Raw genomic sequence first — 19,402 nt, forward strand, 5'->3', positions numbered from 1 at the left:
AGACAGATTCATAACTGAGAGAGTTAATTAGGGTGATTATCTTTCTGACACAAGTGATTATTTAGAGTGGGCACTTTTTACAATATGGCAGTCAATAATTAACATGTGCTGATCTCTCATCCACTGCCCTTCTGTTGTACTGAACTCACCACCTCACCGAATGTGCACTGCTTCATGGTTTAAATCCCAAAACAAAGGCAGAGTAATACCTAAAAATCCTTGAGAACTACCCATAAATTTAAAGGTAACACTGCTCCTATAAAACAATCCAAAAGTACAAAAGATCAAGAACCAGTCATAATGTAAACCACTGTAAAAGTTAGGGAGTTCTTTTCACATTAATAATATTTGATGGATGGAAATATAAAAGTACAAGAAAAGAGTTTCATTCTCCTAAATCTTCATTTTGTTCATTTTCATGGTTTTATTCATTTTTGTCTTTGGCTCAAGGTGGAAACCAAGAAAATTAGAAGCCATTTATCATGTGAGGTGTGTGGTCCGGCCAAACCCAGTAGCAGTTGACCACCTGCCTGACTGACTGCACCAAGCTACCCACAACCCCCCCCCCCCATCTCTCTCTCTCTAAGCTTTCCTGCTGAGTCAATAAGGAACTCTTTGGCTTACAGAGGATGGAGGAGCTCAAAATAGAGCGCCTTAGCTTCTACGCCAAAAAAGATATGAGCTGCGTTCAGTCTCGAGGAGTGCATTAAATCTGTCGACGTGAATGTGTTACGGGCCCCGACGAGGCGGACGTCACACCCAGCTGCGTGTCTCCTCGTGGGAGCAGAGGGGAGATAAATCTGCTCCCTGTTGGCTGCTGGTTGAGATCAGAGTGCGTGCACTTTAGTACACGCAGTTCTTTCTTTTATCTTGTGTTTCACTTGCTGCCGTGTGCACAGTACTGGATACACATGCACGGGAAACGGAGGATGTAGTTAAAGCACTTACAGCAGCACAGTTTGATCTCGGGATGGGTTCTGAGAGGTCTGCAGCCAAATTTGCCTTGTGAAATCTGATTATTAAAGCCAGGCCCATCATGAGACGTCATTAACTAGTACTGGTCCTCTAGCCTTCTAAATGGAGCGTAGAGAAGAAATGCGATATGCTAAACTCCACAGCAGCATTAAAAGCGAGGGGCAGAGCCCAGCGGTAGGGCCAGAGGGGAATTAGGATTGGACCACGGTCTCCCTCTGTTATTCTACCTGCTGGTTTTCTTCAATACTTCCATCCATTTTCTTTCTCTTTCGTTTTTCCTTCTTCCCAAACTTTTTCCAAAAACTTCCCGTCATACCTCCTGTCCTCTCTCCTTTCCCTCCTTTTTTAAAATCTGCTTCCTGTGTGTATTTGATTATTCACCCACTTACACTTGCTCTCTCACTCTTCCCTTTTTTATCTTCTGCTTCCCTGCCAGCTTTTACATTCTGTCTTGCAACAGAGTTTCTCTCCTCATTTCCATGTTTCCCCCCATGTCTTATTCTTATTTAATCCCTCACTCCCGTCACCCTCAGTCCATTTCCAGCTTGTGCATTTCCTCTATCCCACCTTCTGTTTATCCCTCTTTTTTTCCCTCCCTCTTTCCCACCTCCAATCTTTTCCCTTCCTCTACCTCTTTATTCTCAGGGGCGTCCCTGACCCCATTCATTCATCTCTCTTCAAGACAGTGGATCCGCTTTCAGCGATTACTCTACATGCCCCACTCTCTCAACCCATCCCTGTGTTTTCCAACCACTTTTCACACACACACACACACACACACACACCCTCCCCACACATACACGCACACACAATTCCCATTCCCTTTCTCTCTACTTTCTCTTTTGTCTCGCTCCAACCTATTGCCCGAGGGGAGTGATTGACAAGCAAGCGGGGGTCTTGTAAAGGGGAGTTTCTGATTGGTGGCGAGGGAGATGAAAAGGAGAAAGCCTCCTGGACCTGCCCCGTCTACACTGCAAAAAACAAAAAAGTATTAATTGTGACTCATCTTGTGCTCAGTATGAAGGTGTTTCAACAAGCTTCTCTGGCTCACTGGAGTTTTAGCTGTCTGTGTTTGTTCAGGGAAGAACCATCCAAAATTTAGATGGAACCAAAAACCCAAAACGATAAAAAATGAGGGAGGCCGGCAAAAGTAAATGTAATATTTAAATGGCTTGGCACTCTCACTCTTACCCAGCGAAGTGTGCGCCAAGCTTGAAACGATTTGCAACCTGAGTTGCTGTTAGTCTAAGCCATTTTATGCTCTGTATGCCTCCCACCACTTGTTAAATTACACACATTTTAACGCAAGCAGCTCAATTCATGTTGTAGCAGGACTTTTGATTTATACCATCTTCAATGCAACTTGACTGAACAGTGATGCACTCCGATTTGTTAACACGGCCAACAAAAGGAGCTTAAAGAGGAGGGTTGTTTGTGCTCTTTTAAGACAGATGTAGCTAATTAAAACTAATGATGTAACAGAATAAGGAAATCACCCTAAAACTGGAGGGTTTGTGGGTATACAATAACAGATGTTGAAATCGGAAAGCCAGCAGTTTCTCCAGCCTCGAGAGCTGAGCGCAATAAAATGAGCAATGCACATTCAGCTGCTTCTCTGGCTTTTCTTCCCATTATGCTCGAGACACCTCACAAAATGTGTAATTTATGATTTCTCAAAACGAATCAACAGTAGTCCTTTTGACACAAAAAATGTATATGAAGTACATATTATGCATATTATGCAGTGAAACTATATTCTCTGTTAACACTGATGGAAGTGACTAACATCATCTTCTAGGTTTTTTGTGTGTGTGTATGTCTACCTTGGTTCAGTTAAAACTGTCTGAACACCGCCACCACCTGGTCAAAATAGTGTACGACAGTTTAATTACTTAATCTTCATAACTTAATGCCAGTTTGACCTATGTTGACTGTTCGGGGATATGGGGTGTGTGTGAGGTCGCGACCAAAAACAGAGTGTGCATCCAACATAAATATAGTTTATGGTATATCCATGTATGTATAAAACAAATTTAATGTCTTTAATGCATAATAAGAAATAACATAAGAAATAAAAGAAGAAAAATGCAGTTGAGTGCAGCCATCTTTAATAGAATCAGTGCATAAATATGCAACAAGAGCAAGCAAAGAGGTCTGGAAACAGCTGTGTTGTTGCACTTGCTAAGCACAGAACAGACCTCGGGAGCAGATGATTCTGCTGACGTCTTCATCATATGACTCATACAAGTGCAAATACACACAGCAGCCCTAAACATACTCCCTTTGAGACTTAAACCCACCTGTCCCCCACTGCATGAGCCAGAGAAGTATGTGTGTGTATATGTGTGTGTTGGTATATGCATGGATGCAACATAACAGGAAAAATAACAATTGAGCAAAACTATTAAATGTAGTTTAGTACACATTTTTGCATAACTGCAAAGCGTGCAGAATATAAGCATAAAAAAGTTTTGTATCATTTCTATCATTGATCTATTGGATGGATCAAAAAATCCATTTTTATTTGAGTTGCAAGTCTTGCGGGCTTGAATCCTGATCAGGTTCACACTTTAGGAAATCAAACTCAATTCCAAGTCCCAAATCCACTTTTACTAATTCACAAGAGGCTCGCTGAAGAAGTGTCGAATACACTGATAGTGTTTTGTGTTTAAACCAAATTCAACCTAAACTTGAATGTTCATTTTTACGCCTACACTGGAAACGTTTCATGATTGTAAAATATTTTACACGGCTTCATAGGACAAAATGTGTTGTAAGCATGTGGGATGTATGTTAAATGAAAACCAAAGCAGAGCACATCAAATGCTGAATGTGAAATCTTTCATATTCTCATTTTATTTTTGTGGCATCGATCAGTTAAAAAACAAATGGTTTGACAGGACTGTCTCAGCTGCTGTGCTGAATCGCCTCCTCAGTTAAAAACAAGAGGTTTCAATTGCATGAATGGCAGCATATTGCTCAAAATCCTGAACATATTATTTGCCATTAACGGTGCCTTCACAGATGTCATATGAGTCAATCTGAGGTCTTTGTAATCAGCCCTGAAGAAAATCTATCGTCCTACATTCACTGGAAACCTGAGTGTGATCCTTACACATTAACAAAATGCTTTTAAATTACCAAGAGGACCTTTAAAAAGTCGCCCATGCTTTCATCTCATCATGTTTGCATTACTGTAATTCCCTCTACTCCTTCTACAGGTCTCAGCCAAAGTCCATCTCCCTCCTTCGCCTCAAAAATCAGGATCCAGACTTTGATCAAAATCCAAAAGATAAGACTGTGTAGTATTGGGAGGACTCCCACTGGTTACCATTTAGATAGCTAGTTAACTTTAATATATTTATTAACTTATTTAGAGGCTTACATCTTACACCTAATGAGCTGAGCCTCTGCCTGTGAGCAGTTTTCTCACACTCAATCATAAGCTTAACAAATCTGTATGTCTGTTCTTAATGCGTAAAGATCCCAACTGCTCAGTATTAGTGTTCGGCCTTGGAGCAGTTTTCCTGGACTGTCTAAATTCACACTTTTCTGGGAATTTTCCCTGACAAGTGTAATACAGCGGCTACGTGCTTGCTGCTGACTGTGACTGAACTATGTCATGACAGATAGCGCTGACAGCGGCTCATTACAGGAGTTTACAGACAGTTTATGGAAAGTAGGAAGCACATCATTAAATTGCTCCGTTGGCTCGCATTTATTGGCAGGCGCTCATCATTTATGGCTGCAAATATCACGCGTTTATAGTAACTTTTTTATTGATGAGATCGTGTACTCTGTGAGGCTTTAAATGGCTCAGCACCTCAGAATCATAAACGCTGTGGCTTTTTGTGAAAGTCACTCAGTTGTTCTGTGTTGTACCTCGACAGGAAGACGCATCGCCACTGCGTGGGCTTTGACCATCACTCGCTGTCCCTACTGTCTTGGGAGTAATAGTGGAAAAAGCTGACAGTAACAGGAGGTAGAAGATATCTTGTCACTGGAAAAATCCATGAACCACGTAAATGATTTTTACCATTTTTAAAGAGAAAGCGTTCTGCCTGTAAATCTACTAATAAAAAGATGTGAATATAACCTCGACGCCCGAAAATCAGCTATAAAATGTAAAAAATGTGAATCCAGAATAATTTGCAGACCATTAATTATAATGATACAACAAATTACGTGTTTAAGATGGAAAATTTGTTTTTTAAATCATTTTTAAATGATAACTCATTCGATTTTTATTCCAGCAATATGTTGCAAATAACACTGGGAACGAAACATATTTATAGCTTCTTTAAACAACATGTTAAGCTTTCAACTCCACATCCAAAAGGTTGTAAACTGATGAAATTAATTTTAAGTTTATCTGATCATTATAATTGTTTCGTTAATCTGTTGTTAATCTGTTGTTAAGATGAGATGATTAGGAATCATTTATGTGGTGGAATTTTTGTATTAATGCTCTCTTACCTCCATGGAATTTCCCGTAATTGACCGCATGGGCTCTTATCTAAGCTACACGCTAATTGCTGACCTTAGCCAATAGTGAAATTCTCCACTAATGGCATTATCATTAATGCGCTAAACTGATTTGTCTGTGCTCCCTCCATTAATTAAAACAAGACCAATTATCCAAGGCATCACCATCACTTCTTTTTACAGATATTTATTTTAATCATGCAGCTATTATATCCACTAACTCACATCCCCGACTCTTTGATTCGCCTTGAAAGCATGTTTAAAAAAATACAACTGATGCAGTCATTAATAATCTACTGCTCCCACACGTGTAAGTACCACAGCTTTTAAAGTCATGACTACATTCAACAGTGAGAAGGAAAACTAATAGCAAGAGTGTGCAGTGTGCATGCGCATGTGTGTGAGTAGACAAATGATTTTGGGTGAGGCATTTCCAGCCAAGCAACAGTTTAATTGAGTTGCAGGCCAGCGTGCAATTGCACAGAAAATCGGATGTGACCTTCAAATTTCCTAATTCGAGTCCACATAGAGGCCATGTGATGGTCGCTCCTGCAGCCACTAGATAGTCACTAACCCCGTGTAGTTATTTAAGTTTTCATACATATAGCCTGAGCTGGCAAAAGTGCACGCACTCTTTACGTAAGTAGAAGCACAGATACTTGTCTTACAGATGGGTCATGTTTTAGGTCATTGTCATGCTGGAAGACCCATCCGTAACCCATCTTCAGTGTTCTGGCTGTGGGAAGGAGGCTCTTGTCCAATGTTTGCCACATGGGCACACAACATGGGCACAGAACCAATCTGTGGGAGCCAAAATTCAAGCTGGGTTGTAGTGGATCTAATACATATTTCACTCAATAACATTTTTTCCCTGGATTTTTGGTTCATATTCTGTCTCTCTGCATTAAAAATGAAACTACCATAACAATTAGAGTCTGTTCATTTCTTTCAAACTCACACATACATTGCATATTTCTCCAACCGTATCGTGTTTCATAAAGTCACAATCACACATCTGCATCTGTATAGAATTATAAATGACTGAATGCTCCAGTTTTCAAACCAGTTTACTGAGCAAAACAAGGATGACAGAGTTGTGTATCATTTACAGTACACAGGTATACAGCTATACATCGACAGCAGAGATATATAAGAAAGCGCGGGGTTAAAGTCGCAAGGTATCAACAAAGCACAGGGCCTTACTTATAAAATATCAAGATGGTGTCTTATTTTTCCTGGAGCACTGCAGACTCAATAACTATTTCATAAAAGCAAATAAAACCATCGGTTTGGCTTGAGTCAGAGTTAACGAACGCTTTTCTTCTATAAATGAGGGTCAGAAGAGGAAATAAATGATCAGCAAAAGGGAGAGGGGGGCTACACAAGGGAAAAAGACAAATTACACATGACACTAGCGGGGTTGTATCCTCAGTGAAGGATCACTGATAGCAGCACACAGTGAAGTGTACATATCTGTGCAGTGAGCGAGTTATTGTTGAATCCAAGGGCAGCGGGGAGCAGAGCACGAGAGGATTTATCTATAAAACATCAGTATCAGTATCACCATCTGTCAGACACTGAAGCTCGAGACAAACATACAGCGAGAGAGTCTGTCATGCTTATTTTTAAGTCTGCAGAAGGGGAAAAAACACACACAAACTGTGGGTGCACAGATGTGTGTAGGCGAGAGTTTGGCAGTGTTATTTACATTCAGATGGACAAATACACTTAAGGGTCAGAGGTGCAGAGATTTTCATTAGAGGGGAATTAGTGGGAGCTCGGCTGTAAATAATGCATGCAGCAAATGCAAAGCAAGGTCTCCAGATGGAATTTCACTTGGCATGATCAAAAGATTCAACAGATGAAGTTAGTGTTTGACTGCATTCCTGACAATTCTGCAGTCATCTTTATAGCTGTCTGGTTTGCAGTCAACAAGCCTTCGTGTCAAAATTTTTATGGGGAAAAATAACGTGAAAGTCCTTGGACTATTTGTGCGACTACACTGTATAATACCGCCTTGAATAAAATAACAAACAGGGCCTATAAGCAGGGAGTCGGCATAAAAGACGGAGAACAGAATGAAGGATGGGCGACCGAGGTCAGGTGTTGGGGCCTGAGGCAGCAAACATGGCAGCAAGAGAAAAATAAAGCTAATATAAGTCAGCATAGTTCTGCTTAGACATTGTTGCAGTGCAGCAGTGTAGAGTGTAAGAGGAAAACATGACAGTCTCTCTGCAGATCCTCTGCTTTAATACTGTGGTAATTACAGCAGCAGCTAACAGGACAGCTACTAAAATAAAAACAACACATTGTAAACGTCTCATTCCGCTTTCTAAAGAAAATATAAAACTAACGGAAAAGATTTTTTTTTTTTTTTAATCATACATTTACAGGGTCAAACAACATTTCATGCAGTGAAAAGTAAATCTGTCAGATATTTGTGATCAATAACACTGGACTGTACTATCATAGAATTTAAAAAAAAATGCTATGGCACATTTTTTGGTCACAAACAACAAAAACTGAGGGATCAGTGTTAGATCCTTATCATTTCACTCCCAAAATTTACAAATAGCATTTTTGGCATAAAAGTCATACATATTGTTATCATGCCATTTCATGCATGTCCTAAGATTGTGACACGATGCATTATGTTTGTCCATAACTGTCTGAAACAGCTGTTTTATAGTAACATCTGTGATTTGTCAAGCAGGTTAATAATCATGTGAACACAGTGATTAAGACTCAGATGAAGAATATATATTCTGTACATTTCTCTCTATTTTTTATGACAATAAATATTTCTAAGTGTTGATAAATATCAGGTGGTAGATTTCCATGAATGGGGACCTTTAACATTTGGAGAAGACTCATAAAACTTGTTTTTCTTCCTTTAGGCAGTGACTAAACAGTTACATGTGTTCTAAAGAGGATTTAACTGTTGTTGGTGACATTGAGTAGACGGGTAATAAGTAATAAGGCAAGTCTTAATACAGATCAGTTGAGACAAACACCTTAATTATAACTTGGCACCAAATATAAATTAAAGCTACCGGCTATTTCAGATTTGGGGATTATTATGTGAAAAGGACAAATACATTTAATTTATGGTTAGCAGATTCAAAAGGGCATCCCAGCTCTGCCAATCTAACCGATTTAGATCCTGACGCCTGCTGTGCTTAAGGGAAAGACATTTTCTCCATCATGTAGTAACAAAACCAAAATTAAAGGAAACATTCTGAAATTATGGGAAAATGTGCTTGCTTGCTTTCTCATTGAGAGTTAAAATAAACAACAAACAAACAAAAAACCCCAACAGACTGATATCACCAGTAGCTTACTCGTGTCTCCAGGCAACTGGAGGTTTCCAGGAAACCATCCAACCCCTTCCAAATACTGAGCTTAATGCCAAGTTTTTGTACTGAAACAAACAAGTTATAATGTTCCAATTAGCACACTTTAAAAATTCATAGGTGGACTTTGTTATCTTGATTTAGAGCCAGGCTCGCTCTTTTCTCACTCGTTGTATTAAAATAATTAGCTAACTAGCTGTGGAAAGCTAACTAGCTGTAGTAGCTTCAAATTTCTATACATCCAAAGGGTGTCAAGCAATATGTTTTGCGTAGCATATTATGTATATCATAGTGTAGTATACTAAATACCTTAAGTACAATGTTCCCTCTAAGCTGCGCGTGCGCAGTTGCGCACTGCTGGAGCTCTGTGCACAGAAAATCTGCGTTGCGCACAAAAAAAAAAAATCTAACCTGAATTGAAATTAAAATTAAAACTTTAACAATTCTGTTTTGCAGTGTTAGTCAGTAAGTGACTGGCTGCTCCCGTATGGGATTAGAACGATGCCACCTTATCCCATAGTCCAGCCAATAATGCGATTCACATTCGTATTTACGCAGCTAATCAAAGTCACTGACAGGCTATGACAGCGTCCTCATGTGCCGACACCGGTGTTTTAGCTAGCAAAGCGGTGTGGCTGATGTGGCGTGAAGCCACTTTAATGACAACGTGTACAACCATTGGAGATGTGAGCAGGACAGACGGAACAATTGACGGAAAAAGTGTGGACTTTATACCAGTTTTTAAATTGTGTTGATAGGCCACGTAAAACCAGAGTTATGATAAAAATATATGCAATGTTTGGTTTTCTTCCTGAATACTATCGTTGTTTATATTTACTGCAGGAAGAAACGGTAAAAACGGCGTTTTATAGGGAAAACGCTCGAAAGCACTCTCCGCCCCCCACCCCCAGCCTTTCCTATTGGTGGAAAAATTTACCATGTCGACCAATCAAAAAAATGATATGGCAACATGGCATTTAGTTGTTTAGGAAGAGGGAAGTTTTAGGAGTGACAGCGGTGTTTTGAGATGTGAGAGATTTGCGACGTTTAGCGCAAATCGTGTGTAGTTAGTGTGTAGTGTAGTCAATAGTTTTGTTGCGTGTGTCAGAACAATGAGGCGACTGCTGAATGTTACAGGTGTTACAGGAGTGATACATCTCCTGTTGTCAGGCCTGCAGGTATCAGGCTGTTGTTCTCCTTTATCTCATAGTGGACAGAAATTATTTTTTGGAGTGGCACAAATAATTTGTGTGGCATCAAATTTGATGCAGAACAGCTGATTGTTCTGTAAATATTTTGAAATGTTTATTTAAAAAACGCCTTGGCTGCATTTTTAGGTAAACAGCTGCAAAAAACTTTGTTGTTTGCATAACTCAGTTACTTTTTTTGAAGAAGTAACTATATAATTAATTGCCCAGCATTGGTCATTATATAGTGTATTTTGCAGACAGAGAGTTAAAGGACTCTCTCCCAGACCACAGACTCATACTCGTAATACAAGTCAGAGCTTTATAAAAAAAAATAAAAATAAAAAAGAAAGTTATGTTTTCAAAATTGGAGTTCAAGTTATTTTTACTTCCAATGGTGTTAACATACTACACAGGTCATGAACAAGATTTTTTTAAATTTTCATTGTAAGTGCGCTAAAGCAGTTAATTAAAAGTAGTCTAACATAAATGTAAATGCTGTAATTTCATTATTTTAATAAACCATGTGACTTGGATGGATTCGATGCTGGCGTGACCACAGTGCACACGTCTGCTGTTGCTCACAGTGGTCCAAGGGACCGCTCAGGGAGTTTGTGTGTTCGCTCAGACACATGAAAAATTAGAGGGAACATTGCTTAAGTACTTGTTTAGTGTGGTGTAGTGTGTATTTTATGTTAAAGAACATGAACTGCTAGCAGCTATATTTTGCAAGCTTCTGACCGCACATATATTGCCAAAATTTCTTACAGTCAAGATGACACTGTAACAGGCATATACTCCAAGAAACACCAAACCATATCCATCAGAAAAAAAGCTGCCGCTGCTGGCTAACTAGCAATTGGCATGCCATCACTGTGAATGACTGCTGGTTAGTGGCATCGCCCCTTTTTCTATGTACCGAAGACTGACACAACTGAAATGCTGACAGGTAATTATGCAGCACTTCTGTAGCTGTATTTGTAAGTGTGTGAAGAGATTCTAAGTACAAAGGCACACAGCTTGAGACAAGGAAGAATTTCTCATCAGTCAGTAAGAAAGCAAATAAGCAGCAACCCAAATGTCAAAATATTTCTTTTACAGCATACAAGCAGCTCAAATTGTCCAAGAAAATCTTTCAGCCCAGAAAAAACAGAACAGGGTCCACTTTATATATTGTAGTTACACTATTCATTGAAATAACCAGACAGTTAGAATATGTCACAATACACTGACAGGGAAATGCAGAAGCGGGACAGTGGGCAAGTGAAATGTCATAATTTGTTTTAATATTGCCAAAAAAGGTGTCAGCTAGACACACACAATAGATATGGATATGGTGTGTGTGTAGGGAAGGCAGGGAGGTAGAGCCAACAGTGAAGGGTGGGTGAATTATGTCGGGGCTATAGTTGCCTGATGGGGGGAAGGTTAAGGGTGTCCAGAGCGCTGTGGTAGAGCTCTCTCAATGCTCTCAGCAGATACAAACGACAAAACATTTGGTTGAAGAGATGAGGCAGTGGCTCCTGCAAGCAAGACAGACAAGAAGAAAGACTGAGAATATAGCAAGGGTATGTGAGGGAGTGAAAATACAGAGGAACAAAAATAACAATAAAACAACTGCTGGCTTCAAAATAAACTTCAGTTCTTTTCTGTCTGTCACAGATATGGTCAGAGGTGGCTCATCATGGGCATGAATATCATGGTAATTTCAGGCTTTCTTTGACGTGTTCTTTTTCCAGAGTGTAATGAATGCACAGCATAGATCTTTAATGACTTAAAAGAAAACAGGAACAGAGTACATAAGTTTGAATTTATCTTGGATTTTCTCTAATCCTCCGCACAATTAGAGAAAATTAATTATTCCGCCCTGGAAAAAGACCCGTTTAAAAAAAAAATCATTAAAAGCCTCAAAGTACTAGGATGTTCATGCATTAACGAATGAGTCTATGCAATCTTCCGACCACAGCTGTATGTAAATGTAGTGTACAAGAAGAAAGGGAACACACAAACACACAAGAAAAATCACATAAACGCATAAGCAAATAGATTTTGTAGCATTCACACATAATCAGAAAACCCTACTGTAAGCATATTTGCTGTGGTAATATATAATTCAGAAAATGATTAAGTGTACGTATACAGACTGAGTACAAATATAAAATCTACTTCTTGTGGGACAATATGTATAATATAAATCAGTTAATTTGTACACACTCCCCTCTGTAAGTACACACACACATATATGAATATATGAGTACATCCTTACCCCCAGCACGTGGACCCGGTTGTAGTAGGAGCTAAAGTCTTTACTGAGCGACACGAGAAATTTACAGATCTGAGGAACACAAACGTGTATGAGTTATATAAACATCTGCAACAGCGGACGTATCCACCTTTTCTGCTACTGCTCTTACTTGTTCAGTTTTTATGTTCACTCTGGCTCCACCCCCTTCGCTATCCAGAGCCTGTCCCGATTGTTCAAGCAGCTCCGAGAATGGAATGAGGTAATTGAACAGGAGAAGCCATTCACCCTGTCAGTTAAAACACAGTCACGTGGTAGCGCTGTAGGATTAACACTGCATTACTGAAATTTTGAAGTTATAGTTTCTAATCTAATTAAAATTAAGAAAAAATAATCAAATTGTAGAGAACGGCATATCATAGAAAACACTAAAGTGGCACCTCTTCTTTCAGAGCAGAGAAGTCCAGCTGGGAGGCCTCTGGGATTTCTGGGTAAAGACCTGCAGATAAAGAGTCAGGAAAACTAAATGTAGAAACATTGTGATCCATAGATTTTATATTACATGTTCAACATTATAGACATATTGATTGAACCCAAGAGACCAAGCAATAAGCCAAGTATCCCTTCATTTAGCTGTGGATGAAAGCTTTCATTCTTTTGGACCCTGCATATCAAGGACTCTGCACTTATTTAGGTTTATTCTCATCTTTTATAAATAACTCTCCCAGTCATCACAGGCATTTACTCTTTGTCTAAAACTCACATTACCTTTGGTGTACCACAAGGATTAGTTTTAGGCCACATTTACATTTCTGTTTAAATGATGGCACTTCAAATCATCCAATGTCAGCATCCCTATTCACTGCTAGTTTTTTTTTTTTAACCTTTATTTAACCAGGAAGTGAAACTCTTGAGATGGGCCCAGAACCACTTTGCTGCCAAGGTGTCAACCCTTAGAACAGCTGACCCAGCTTCTTCTTCAGCAAAACACCTGAAAATCATCATTATTGTTCCCTTTTTTCAAACCACATCTTAACGTGGAGCTCACTTCCAAAAAGAAACAATTCTGGAACAATTTGATCCAGCTCAAAGCTTAGGTAGGGCTAAGCCTTGAGCTGGATTTTCCAGATTTATCAGATGACATCACTCATCTCCTGGCTTCTCATTGCTTTTAAGATCTCATTGAGTGTGTAAAGCACTTTTTTGTCTGACTTGCTTTTTTTTCTTTGCTATTATTTTTTATGATTGTTTTTGTTCTGTTTTGTTACGGCTTCTTAATATTCATAATAACATTTTGTGTTTTGCATGTCCTCGGATACCACCCTAAAGCAGCTAACCTTGCTTTCTTATAACTGTGACAGAAATAAAATGCTCCACATGTCACATTATCCACCCACTGAGCAATATCGATTTCTGATTTATTTATGCAACAAAACATCACAGTCCCGCTGAACTATAAATAAAGCTCGTTCTGGCTTTTAATAAGTCTCTCTTTCCCTTCAGACTGGGCGAGGTTAAAGGAAGACTGCGATCACTGGCCACAATGATCTGAGTTACTGGAACATTTATTTACAGAAAAGCACAGCTCTCACCTTTCTCCACTCCTCTCTCGTAGCTTTCGAACAGAGTGTGCAATCGGGCGCAGTTATACATCACAAACACTCCTCCTCTGGGCCCCTTGGTCGACACACCGCCTTCCCTCTTGACGTCCAGCGTCACCTAAACATACGGCTGTCAGTCAGTCTGACTTAGCGCATTAGAGCATGGCTGCTTGAAAGGAGACAGTGCTGTACTGATGACTCACAGGACTAGTGTGGACAGTCGACAGCAGCTCGAATCTGACTGTAGCAGAGGTCATGACCTTGATGATGTCATCCCACGTCTGACCTTCAAGAGGAGGAAGCACTTGTCTTCAGTTAATTCAGTTTATTTGCAGTCTAAATGCACACTGAGAATGTACATAAACACACACACCTTCTACTTGATCTCCATACTTCATCTCGGAGGCCTCTTTCATCTGACCTCTTCTCAACCTGGAAGAGAGAAGGAAGAATAGAAGGCTCATTAATAGAGGAAACCGAGCTAAAAATACACCACAATTACACGCAGATGAAGAAAAGCATCAACAGCGTCTTATTCATCACATCTGCAACGTTACGGTGCAGGGAAGTTGATGGTAAGAGTATTATTCGTGAAAACAAACACATCTGGTGGGGATCTGGGCAGGGTGTGGAGGAGTAACAGAGATGTGGAAAACAGAAAACCTAATGACATGAGTATGTCGCAAAAAGGACGAGAGAGGACAAGGGATAAAACAAAAAAAAAAGAGGCAGAAGCACAGACAGAGGAATTGATGTGTCTTACTGCAAGTACTGTGCAGCAGTCAGGTGTGAACCAGGAGTCTTCACAGGCCCGCAAACAAGATGCCTCTGCAGAAACAGAAAGCAGAACAGGTAAAAATAGGAACCCTTCATCACTGCATTGTGTGTGTGTGTGTGTGTGTGCGTGTGTGTGTGCAGCTACCTGTGTGTGTTTGGCTCCGCTGGCTCTCCACAGCATTGCTATCTGCTGCTGGCGGAACTCATCTTGACAGGAAGTCACATGCAACGCTGTTACCATGGCTGCCTATGAAAGAGGTAGTGACAAAATTAAAATCAGTGCTTTGTCTGCCCGTTTTATTTTGGTTTTTTATTAATAATTTTATATTAAAAACAAAGACATGGAGCGTGTTTGTCTCACTGTGCAGTCAGCTGTGGATAGGTCCAGTTGTGCCAATTGGGAAATGCCGTCTCTGTTAACTAAAACAGGACAACAGTCTGTCAGCTGTTATTATACAATATGAAATCTCTGTTATCTCATTCATCTTTTATCTAAGCTAAGCTGCATCAATGCAGTTTTATTACTTTGGGAACTAAGCTTGCTGGCTTTCTTGGAATAAGTAGGTACCCCTCAGACACACACACACACAGGAGAAAGTTGGCTTAGCTTAACATAAACATAAAACAGTCTTCTAAGCTCACTAATTAAACGGGAATGTTATAATTATAAGTGCCGCAAGTTATTCTTGGCCAGGTGAGAAGCTTGCCGAGTCTCCTGGCAACCAAACTGGAAACACGAGGTTTGAGGAGGTCACTGGCTCAGCAAGAAGCATTTCTGGCACAAATCCTCAGATAAAAATAAAAAGGAGCTTGATTTATTTGAGTGGACTGCAATTAGCTTCAGTAAAGACAAAACTGCCAGCTTCATTTTTTTTTTTGGACAAGCAGGAAGATGAGATATAGAGATTTCTAGACCTTGACACAAAAAGCAACAACTGATCAAAAATATTTGCCCTGGATTTGGATAAACTGATCATTCTTCATGATGAGGCGTAAATGAAGGCCTGTGGTAAGCAAGGGAACAATGGGGGAAAGCACTCAGACTCACCCGTGCAGGTGCCAAGGCTGGGGTCGTATCCCGGCAGCCCCTCCTCTTGAAAAACTTGCTTCAGGTTGATCCTGAGTGCTCCTTCGTTCTCTCCCTCCTCTGCTTTCCTCCCTCCCCCTCCGCTAGCTCTCCTGCCTCTCTCCATTTCCCTCTCTCTGTATTGAGACTTCTCTAGCGAGTCCTGAATCTTCTCCTCCCGCTCTTCATTCGTCCAATTAGCCGGGGCTGTCGGCCAATCAATTCCCAGAGCTCGGAGGAAACTGATGATGTCGCTGTCTTCAGGAAGTGTGGGGCAGAAGGACACGGCATATCTAAGACAGGGAAAGGGATTAATTAACAGTTGCATCCATTGATGGTTAATTGATTAGTCTATAGATTATCAAGTAGCCAATGGTAAAATCTTTCAAATGTCCACTAATGCAAAACAGAGAAAAATCAGCTAATTGTCACATTTGGGAAGCAGAAAACAGTTAATTACGGGAATTTTCCAGTGTTATGATGACTGTGTTATAATAAATTTTGAATGAGAGAAAAATTAAAACCAAGAGGATTTTAAAAGCCCGACATTTCTGGCAAGGCTTAGAAGGTCCAGTTCCATTAAACCAGACTCACCCCTGTCTTCTCAGCAGTGCCCCCATGTGGTCAGCCAGAAGAACAGTCCTCAGCTGGCCTAAACTCATTGTGTCAGGACTGGGTGTGTTGGGCTTAGGGTGCAGTGCGGGGCAGTTGAGCACCACACAGCCCTGCCTCTGACTCAAGGGCTTCAGGTACTCTGCAGCTCCACCCCCCAGAACGGCCCTGAATGTGGCAGCCCGATCCACCCGTACCCTTAGACCTTCACCCATCACCTCCCCACCAGCCACAGGGAGAACCCCACTACCACGAAGGGACAGCACTCTGGACATCACTGCTGGAGGGACCTGGGTGGATGTAAAAATAGATATGGGATGTCACATACATGCAATAAGAAAAGTATAATGTATGAAGGGCGTTTTTATTGTTTTTATAAGTATTAATGGTTGTCTGATACATGATACAGTCATGCAGTTATAATCACACATTCCTCCCCTAGCATTAGCATTGTATTAAAGAATATTTGCAAAGAGGTTTGCAACTTGGGGGTATTTTTTGACTCTGACCTCTCATTTGAGTCGAATGTCATGCAATCCTGCTTCATTCAGCTTAGACAGATATCAAAAATCAATTAATTCAAAATCCTGCTGACAGGCACCAGTCCTTGCAATCCTTCTTTGGCTACCTGTTAGCTTTAAAAATTAATTTTAACATTTTATTCCTGGACTTTAAACCCCTACACAGTCTGTCCCCTGCCTATATCTATGAGATGTTATTTTAAATGACCATGGCTGCTGCCCACTAACAAAGCATGTTCTTGTTAGTAGTCTGTAAAGCTTGTTTAGTCACTAAAGATGATCGAGGCTTTGCAGTCCAGGTCCCACAACTTTGAATTTCCCTGCCTGAGCATCTCATCCAGGCTAATTTTGTAACCTCTTTTAAATCTCTTAAAGCACATGTTTATCATCCATTTTCTATAACTGCTAATGCGGAATCTTTTTCATTTTTAAGACCCAAATGTGTATAAACGTTTGTTTTTCCTTCTTTTTCCTTAATCTTTTGAATTTTTAATTGTTTTTAAATTCCCACTGTAGTCATGCTTAACTCCAACTTTTCATATTTGTTGCTTTTATTATTGCTAAGCACTTTGTAACATTGTTTTGAAAAGTGCTTCATGTTTTATTTGCTCTACACACATTTTTGCAAAAAAAAAAATTGCATACCATTCTCAGTATGTCTCAGTGGAAAATAAAACATTAGATAATGGAGTCTGCTTTAGAAATCAATGCCAGTGCATCTCTACACTGTAAACAACACAAGTGAATTGTGGAACATAACACATGCACAAGGATACAAACAAATATGCACTAATCTGTTTCTTTTTTCATCTTTGCATTGTCATATTTTATGGCTGAAGAGAACAAGCTTTAAAAGGGGTCTTTTTGTGCTCTGTGTAACCCAAGTTGCAGCACAGCCAGCTTCGCCTTTCTGTCTATCTGACCTATATTGTATGTGTCAGTCATGGGTTAATAATTACTGCTGCAGGCTGTTAGTGCCTGGTCGATGATGATGTTGGAGCAAAGTCAGCAACCTGATCAACCCACGGTACCAGTCCCTCTTAGTATCATTCAGATGTACCTACTGTTTTGCGAATTTAGGTGTTATTTGTGATACTGTGTGGCATTCACGGGCAGTCGGAATCAGCTGAGCGCTTTAAAGCAGATAGTTCCGGTCCCTCGCTCCTATTGGTCGAGTCACGTTCGAAACAGCTGAAAACACCTTTATTCATTTTTAATATCACTGTATTACAGCGCGAAACGAACAGGCACCAAACACACTAGTGCCGAGGAGCTACATCCCTTAGCGGAAGAATAAAATAAAGAGCTGTTTTTCGGAACTTCGATATGTTTAAGCAGCGGTATTCCCGCTGTTTGGTGGGTGACAGCGTCCGGTTTGACTAGATTTAAGAAGCGTGTTCAGAAAGCGCATTGAGCGGCTTAGATACTATTTTGCGATATGTTGAAATAACATAAAACAGCACACCCTGAAATTAGCATGGAGTCATACAGAGGCTAATATATCCGAGAGGTATCAGTCAAACCAACCTGTCCGTCCGCGTACAGCGTGTTAAGCATCGTGGTCGGCGACAAGAAGTCCCTGTTTCGTAGATTTTTAGCGCTGCTCTCCTTAAACCAAAGCTTCTCCGGTTCAGGGAATACCCTGTCACCGTTTACACGGCTGGAACCGTGGACATCTTCACGCTTCCCCCGCAGCGCGGAGCTCAGAGCCCGGACTGTAGGGGTGATGCGAAGGGGCGAGAGCTCCTCGATGTTCTCCATCATCACCACCACCACAGCACAAACAGGTGAGCTTTCTACCAGTCAGCTCATTCACCCTCTCCTCATATCTTGTGTCAAGGCGTCGTCCCGCTGCTCGCGTTGACACGGGCGATGATGAGCCAGATTTTGGGATACGCTAGCCGCACGGTTGCTCGCTGGTTGATGTCAGATGTTGCGCTGCATTGCCTGTTTTCTCTTTGCGGAACTAGTGAAATGTAATCTGTGTTTACCTACGACATACATTCGCGTGTCGGACCAGCATGGCGCCATCCAGTGTTAGGTGAAGTAACTGCAGTAGATGTGCCCAAAAATTTGTGCATACTTCTCTCTGTACTGAGAATCTGGAATTTTGTTAGGGTTTGAGCTCGCCACCTCTGATCCAGTGAGGGAGAAAGGTCAATCATAAGGTGAGCCCACACCTCAAAAGTTGACCCTGGTCTTAGAAACCCAACATCATGAAATCCTTCCATCAGGGGTGAAGTTTACAGTTAGATCATTTTCTTATTGCTTACTTTTTTTTGCTAATACAACCATAAATAGCTTTGTGTGTAGAAACTTAACATGCAGCAATTTTCACATCGGTCATCTAAGCAGATGTTTGTTTTTTTAAATATTGTAAATAAAGTTATGGGTGGCACAAAAGAAGGTCCTTACTCACAGCAAGAAGGTCCAGTTTTCGAATCCCCCATTCTCCCTGTGTGTGCATCAGTTTTCTCTGGGTAGTCTCACAGTTCAAAGACATGCAGTTAGTGCGGTTAGGTGAAGTGGTGATTCTATTCTATTCTGTCTCTGTCAAATAAATTATGGACCTAAAGACATGGAGAT

The 19,402-nt window shown here is 40.5% G+C and overlaps 1 protein-coding gene across 1 annotated transcript; it reads right to left on the reverse strand.

Annotated features, from left to right (window-relative positions):
- Positions 1–6,515: 6,515 nt before the first annotated feature.
- Positions 6,516–18,773, reverse strand: dalrd3 (DALR anticodon binding domain containing 3). The gene is made up of 13 exons (XM_063464196.1): positions 18,344–18,773; positions 16,278–16,585; positions 15,666–15,976; positions 14,979–15,037; positions 14,763–14,864; positions 14,604–14,668; positions 14,214–14,272; positions 14,044–14,126; positions 13,832–13,958; positions 12,680–12,738; positions 12,412–12,528; positions 12,264–12,332; positions 6,516–11,520 (listed from the first exon to the last, which is right to left on the reverse strand). The coding sequence occupies exons 1-13, from the start codon at positions 18,578–18,580 to the stop codon at positions 11,401–11,403; spliced, it is 1,716 nt and encodes a 571-aa protein (XP_063320266.1). The 5' UTR covers positions 18,581–18,773; the 3' UTR covers positions 6,516–11,400.
- Between the last annotated feature and the right edge of the window lie 629 nt (positions 18,774–19,402).

This window comes from Pelmatolapia mariae, linkage group LG20 (assembly GCF_036321145.2).
Source record: "Pelmatolapia mariae isolate MD_Pm_ZW linkage group LG20, Pm_UMD_F_2, whole genome shotgun sequence".
NCBI lineage: Eukaryota > Metazoa > Chordata > Actinopteri > Cichliformes > Cichlidae > Pelmatolapia > Pelmatolapia mariae.